General features: G+C 58.6%; 1 protein-coding gene across 1 annotated transcript in view; it reads right to left on the bottom strand.

Annotated features, from left to right (window-relative positions):
- Positions 1–40: 40 nt before the first annotated feature.
- The window catches only part of FBXW4 (F-box and WD repeat domain containing 4), a gene marked incomplete at its 5' end in the record, with an annotated part of 83,578 nt that continues 76,929 nt past the window's right edge, over positions 41–6,689 (bottom strand). The window contains 3 exons of the mRNA XM_084245061.1: positions 41–649; positions 799–940; positions 1,330–1,470. Coding sequence (XP_084101187.1) covers positions 530–649; positions 799–940; positions 1,330–1,470 — 403 coding nt within the window. The 3' untranslated portion in view covers positions 41–529. The remainder of the gene's footprint in view (positions 650–798; positions 941–1,329; positions 1,471–6,689) is intronic.

Below are 6,689 nucleotides of genomic sequence, written 5' to 3'. Positions count from 1 at the left end.
GGTTGGCTCAGAACTGCTGGGTTCCCTTTGTCCTCTCTCGGTTTCAAATCAAGAGGAGGCCAGTGTCCCAGGAATGCGTTCCCAGCAGGGAGAGCTTGGTCAAGGCCAGGGGGTGGGGGGTGTCTGACTGAGGTGGGAGGGGCCGGTGCCAGCAGGCGTACTGGCAGCCTTACCCCTCCTTCCAGGCAAGGGGCAGAAAGGGAACAGCTGGGAAGGCTGAGCACCTCGCCTCACTAAGCTGTCACGGCTCGAGGGTCTGCAGGCCAGGGTGCAGGCCTGATCCTTGCTCCAGCCAACAGGGAAGCAAGGCCTGGCCAGGTTGGCTACCTGTCTCAGCAGCACATCTCTTCTCTCCTTCTGGTTCCTAGGAGGGACCGAGCCCCTGGTGACTCCAAATCCCGAGTCAGTGGGTAGCCTTCAGCTGGAGTCACAGGTCTAGAACCGCAGGCGCCATGGGACAGGGGAGGAGGTATCACTGCACCCTCCAGTCAGGAGAGTCCCTGAGTAACTGGCTTCCCTGGCCCACAGGTCACGGGTTTTGAAAGTCCAGGACGTGGAGGTTGTAAGACAGCGCAGCATAGAGATGCTTGGTGGTGAAGCGCAGGCAATACACAGGGCTGCTGAGGGGTGTCGACGTCAGCGGGAAGGCCTACAAGGCAAGGCACAAGAATGGGCAGAGCTTTCCCATTGGGGGCTGGAAGAGACTGACCCTGAGATGCCCAGGTCAGTGGGACCTTTGCCATTGGATGCTTCTACCCCCTCCAGGAGTCACCCCCCAGGACCGAGGCAGGCACTCACGTGCAGGCAGGCCCTTTGGCGCCGGTCCCACAGTCGCACGACACCGTAGTAGGAGGACCCTGTGGCCAGCAGGTGGTTCCCATCTGTCTGCAAGCAGTAGAGGGTGCTGTCGTGGGGCTCCTCCCACTCCATGACACACTTCCTGTCCAAGAAGAGGAGACGCAGGTGGGCGGTTCAGGGGAGACCTCCACCCCAGCTTCCTCCGGGAGCCATTTTTTACTGGGAGAGAAGGAAGCTGAGTCCCCAAATTCTTTAAAATCCTCCTCTATAAAGGTCGCACTTGCCAAGCCCCGGACTCCACGGCAGCTTATGCCGGCACCCGTGCTTCGCAGACCGCGACATCAGCTAGGCTCCCAGATGGGCTGGAGCGGGAGACTGAGGAGCCACACCTGACAGCTCCCGGGGTTTTAAGGAATGCCCAGGGTGGGGTGTCCCACGTGGTGGACCCCTGACGTGGACTCTGTGTCCTCCCTGTGGGCCCGTGGCGCTGGCATAGGCTCCTGATACTGGCCTCCCACCCTGTACGCTCACCGGACACTGGCACGGAGGTCCCAGTAGCGGATGTAGGTGTCATAGCCACAGGACAGGAGCGTCGAGGGGGACTCATACATGACGTCCAGCACCCCAGCCCCTGGAGGGAAGTCACTGCCCAAGTGTGTCATCAGCTGCCCGCTGCAGAGAGAGGAGGTAAGGAGAGGTCGGCCCACCTTGGCCCACACACATTCTTTTCACCTGCAAATGGCATCAGCCCCTGGGCAGATGCTGCTCTCCTCCCCAAGAACTAGACTCCCTCAGCAAGGGGCCTGGGAGGGCAGCCCCCAGCCCTGGCCCCTTCCCCCTGCTGAAGGCCTCCCTCAGAGGCCAGCACTCCCTCCACCACACCTGCGTGCCGCCACCGCCACCGCAGTCTCTCCTCCCGCAGACATGAATGGGCCCTGCTGAAGAGGTCGCCCCCCCCACACACACACACTCGGTTACTTTATACTCCTTGATCCTGCAGGTCATGCCGTTCTGAGCTGCCCGAGTCCAATGCCTTAATTCCCGCCTGTAATCTGGGGCTCAAACCTCATTGGGGATAAAGACCACACAAAGGGAGAAGGGGAGTCTCAGGAGATGTTAAAACAAGTAAACACCTTTGTGTCTGGGGAGAGAAATCGCTGAGAAAGCAGCTTAGCGGGCTGGTCCCTGGTGTTCTTGGGCCGCTGGCCCCCGGCCCGGGGCTCGCACGCCTCTGTGATCACAGCCCCCAGCCTGCTGCGCTCCCGCTCGCTCCCCCACCCTCACCCCGCCCGGTGGCCTCGAGCAGATTACCGAGAAGAACAATTTCTTTGTGACTGTGTAATTCCCTCCGTGACCGCGGCAGTGGGCAGACCCCTCGCCCTGATGCCGGACCCCTAGCAACCACGTAGGGGGGCCTCCTGGCCCTAGCAACTACCCCTCAACATCAAGTACACCCGCTAATCCCTGTGGCTTGGGGACGGGTAGATGCAGTGAGTTTCTGCAGCATGATTGGGGGGAATGAAGAAAAAGAGGGGCCCCTTCCAGGGCCAACCCCGCAGCTTCACCCAGGGATGCCGGGCTCTCCAACCTGGCAGGACGACAGCATGGCCACGGTCCCTCACAGAGACACCAGGTAAGAGGGCACAGGGTGTGAGGACTGGGTGGTCTCACGAGTCCAGCCCTGGCCCCAGCAGTATCCTCCAGGGCCGGGGCAGACGGGTGAACACCCCCTCACCTCCAGGCCTTCCACGCACAGGCTGACCGTCCGCCTCCCTCTCCCCAGCAAAGCCATCTTCCCTGCAGGCAGAGGCGGGGGCTGGGGGCTCCCATCTGCTCACGCTGCCTTCCCCACTGGAGCCCTGGGCACTACAGTGACCCAGCGGGGAGCACAGTCGCTGTAGCAGCCCTGCTCCAGCCTCTGTCCCAGGGACGGACTCTCCCGTCTGTGGAAGCTGATGATAAGCCTGTGTTGGGGGGGGGGGGTGATGCTGTGAAGGATCAGGCAGAAAGGATCAGGTCAGCATCTCTTAGGGTCACTGACCTCAGCTCCCAGGAAGCTCTGTCTTCCCAGATGGGCTGGTCGCTCCCACAGGTGCACACACACTGGTGCATACCAGGTAGGGGCTGTTTTGCTCCGCAGTGCCCCCTCTCCACCTAGATTTGGGGGCCCTGCCCCCTCCATTAGTGAGGCCTGCAGGAATGACTGAGGAGCTCTCCCCTTTAATCTACTGAAGTAATTTCATGTTTGTGTGTTTGAAATAGAAGATGAAAGGCAGTGGGGGCTGGGGAGGTGAAGCCCAGCATGGCTCTACCTGCCCACAGCTGGTCCCGGGTTTGAGGAGGAGAGCTGGGCACCACTGGGCTGGGCAGGCAGTGTAAGCGCCGCCTCCAGATGGCACTGCCACCCTGGGCCCCTGCCTCCGTGTCCGAGCCCGTCACTGAAAAATGCCATGCCACATCTGTGATAAGAAACAAAATTTTCTCCCCCATCTGGGAGAGACCCAAAGGCCAAGTGAACGCCAGCCCTGGGGCCAGGACAAGTCCCGCCAGTTGGGCCAGGGGCTGCAGACTGTCGGCCATGCTCTTCTTGGTACTCTGAAAAGGCCACACACGCTTTAAATGGGCCAATAAAGAGATACAATTTCTTTTGCCTCTGGGCCCGGAACCCTCAAGGCTCTGTTGTGTGTGCCCAAGAGGTTAAGTTCAGAGTATAAACTGACACACCAGGCTCTGGGAAATGGCCCGGCTCTTCCAATGGCAGCCCAGCGGTGCCACAGGGGCCCTGCTGTGGCTTTGATTTGGGAAAACAAACAGAAATGGCACCATGGGCCCTTCATGGCCCCCACCCCAGGACCAATTTAACTAGAAAACTCTAGCTCAACTGCTCTGGTGGAGGGAGCGATCAGCCAACAATAGCCCCAAACTCTGGAGGGGGAAGAGGGACAAAACAAGCCGTCTCCTCAGCACCACCTCCGGGGGGGCCTTTTCCTACTGCAAGTGTGTTCTTGTAAAAACAATTAGATGGCAATTTGTATAATATGGTCACCCCCAAATTCAGACATTTCACCCCTTCTCCCTGGAAAGAATGCTGAGAATGCATCCTGGCCGCTCACTGGGGGGGGAAGGGGGGGCAGAGCCCTGGCTGTTGCAAGACTCTTGTGGGAACAGGGCTGCGTCTCAGGGCCCCCAGGCCGAGCCAGGAGCAAGGGCCAGTCTCACTATAGAGCCAGACAAAAAGTCCATCCCCTTCCAGCTCCTGCACACAAAGCCTGGACTCTGGGAGCTGCAGAGGGCTGGGGGCCTCCACACACCAGCCTCCCCCAAGCCCGGCTCCAGCAATTCTCTATCAAGCCAGGGAAAGTAAAGACATAGGGGGCCGCCCCTCTGAGCCTGGTGAATCGGACCCAAGCCGGGGAAGGCAGCCCGAGGAGCCCACTTGCCAGGGTCTGGCTCCCCCCTGGAAGCTTCCAGAGTACATGGGCAGGAAAGGCCAGCAGAGTACACACCCTGGGAGCCCCGTAAGGGGGTGGGGGGAGGCAGCCAGCTTTCCGTGGCTTGGCCCGCCCAACGTCGGCAGAGGAGAGGGAGGACGAGAATTCCCGAGGCGGGGAGCGAAATTTAAATGCCACCCATCACCAGCTTTGTGGGGACAGGGAACTGAAGTCCATCCCCAGAGTAACGGCCCAGATGTCCATGTGGGTGAGGTCCTAAGAGACAGGCCAGCGTTGGGCTCAGAGGGGCAGTCCCTGGCAAAACCCCATCCTGCTTCACTTCCCTCCCGAGTCCCCGCGTCCCAGCCTGTCCAGGCTCCCACCACAAGCCAGAGCCTGGAGCCTGGTGCTGAGGTGCCCATGGCCCCAGCGTCTTTGCATCACTGTCAACATACTGGGTTCCTGACAATGCTCCCTGGAGAGCTATAGGTGCGCATTTCTACCGTCTGTCTGGATGTGAGGACACCCCATTTGACCTCCAAAATGCAACACTAATGCACACTAGTTTTTTACCCCAAAATGCAACACTAGTTTTTGGGAGAGGAGACGGATGGATGGGTGGCAAACAGGACAGAAAGCCTGAAGGTATAAGCGGGGCCAACATGGTTGCTGAGAGAGGAGGCTCCTTCCCGCTCTTCCTTTCTGATCAACAACTCACTGAGCACCTTCTGTATACAAGGCATCACGTGCAGCAGAGTGCAGAGAAATGTGAAGAAGACAGTCTCCTTGTCTTCAAGGAGGTTTCCATCCAGTGAGGGAGAGAAGCCTGTCATGTAGTCAACTGGGGGGTCACAGAAGAGAGATGAAAGCAAGTTTGGGAAGGGGGCAGATGAGAGGTTTCTGGTTGTGGGTACTGAGCTTCGGCAACAGAACTGTCACAGGCGATGACAAGAGAGGGGACAGCACAGGGAAAGGACCAGCTCCAGCCAAGGGGCAGAGCTGGGGGCATCTGGCTGGCATCTGGTCCAGCTGGAGGCTTGGGTTCAAGAGGGCAGCGAGCTGGTGGGACTGGCTGACACACTGCTGCGCTGGCATGAACTCTGGCTGCAGAGAGCCATGCAGATTTTGAAATGAAGTGGTGGTTCTAGAGTCCCATCTGCAGCTCTGGTGGGGTAAGAGAATGGAGGAGGTGCAAGGGCCCCCAGCGTGCCCAGAGTGATGGCCATGAGGAGGCACGGCCAGCCCCAGCCAGGTAGGTGAGAAGGAAGGGTCCTGGCCAAGCACACGGCCTTTCACATGCACGTGTGCGCGTGCACAGCACCCGCACCCGCCTGCACACACGTGTTCAGACACAATGGCTCAAAGGCCAGGCAGCCCACTTTGTACTGCTAACAAGAGGGCCGTAATTACAGGAAGGGGCAGCCGGGCAGATAAAAGGATACAAAATTTCAACATCTGTTGCCATAAAGGGATAAGGAGATGTGAAACGCAAAGTATCAGTTTGGTGTCAGCAGGCAGAGAGCCAATTTCAAAGAGTTCAGGGGGACAGAGGGGACAAGAAAGAAAAGGGGGGAGAAAGAAAGAAATTACAGGGTTCTTTAAAAAGGTAAAGAAAAAAAGAAAATGAAAAAAGCTGTCAGTAATACTTTCAAAGGAGAAGGCAGGTGCTTTAAAGAGGGGCAATTGCCATAATCACCCTGACGGAGGGCCAAGCCCCACGGTCCGAGCGGTCCAAGAGACAAAGCCACACCTGGGCGGGATGGGCACTCATGGTGCCCTCAGAGCAGACCAGCATGTGCCTAGGCCACCGGTTCCTTCTGCAGGCGGGCAGGAAGGCTGCCGCCATTCCAGCTGCCATTAGGTGCTCTGATGCTCCTCTCCTGTGCTCAGTCCAGGATCCCGAGAGAGATGGCTGGCCCACGGAGGAGCCCTCTAGGCCACAGGGTGACTGGCAAGTGACCATGTGAGTGCTCGGGCAGTGTTTGGTGGAGAAGGTCACCAACTCCAGCCAGAAGAGAGATGAAAGCAAGTTTTATGAGGGGACAGATGCGAGAAGGTTTCTGGTTGTGAGTGCGGATTCTTCAGCAACAGGACTGTGACAGGCAATGACGGGCGGTGGAGGGTGGCCCAGAAAAAGGACCAGCTACAGGCAAGGGGCAGAGCTGGGGCACCTGGCTGGGAGAATCATGGAGGGCTTCATGGTGGAGGTGCTACTTCTGTTGCAGAGTTAGAAGGGTTTCAGTAGGGAGAGGACGGTATTCCAGGCATGGGACAGCTGGAGCAAAGGCGCAGAAGGAAAAAATACAGGCACCTGTCACAATGTGTGAGAAGCCCTGCCTTCTCTGAGAGGAGACGTAGGGGTTTAAGACAGGAATGGAGATACAAAGGGGAGCTCGGGATGACCTCGGCCCAAAGGGGAAGGGGAGATGGGATGTGTGCTGAGGCCAAGCATATTGTCAC

This window comes from Talpa europaea (assembly GCF_964194135.1).
Source record: "Talpa europaea genome assembly, chromosome: 10".
NCBI classification, from domain to species: Eukaryota; Metazoa; Chordata; class Mammalia; order Eulipotyphla; family Talpidae; genus Talpa; species Talpa europaea.
The sequence above is the reverse complement of the archived record's forward strand: the minus strand, read 5'-3'. Positions and strand labels throughout refer to the sequence as shown.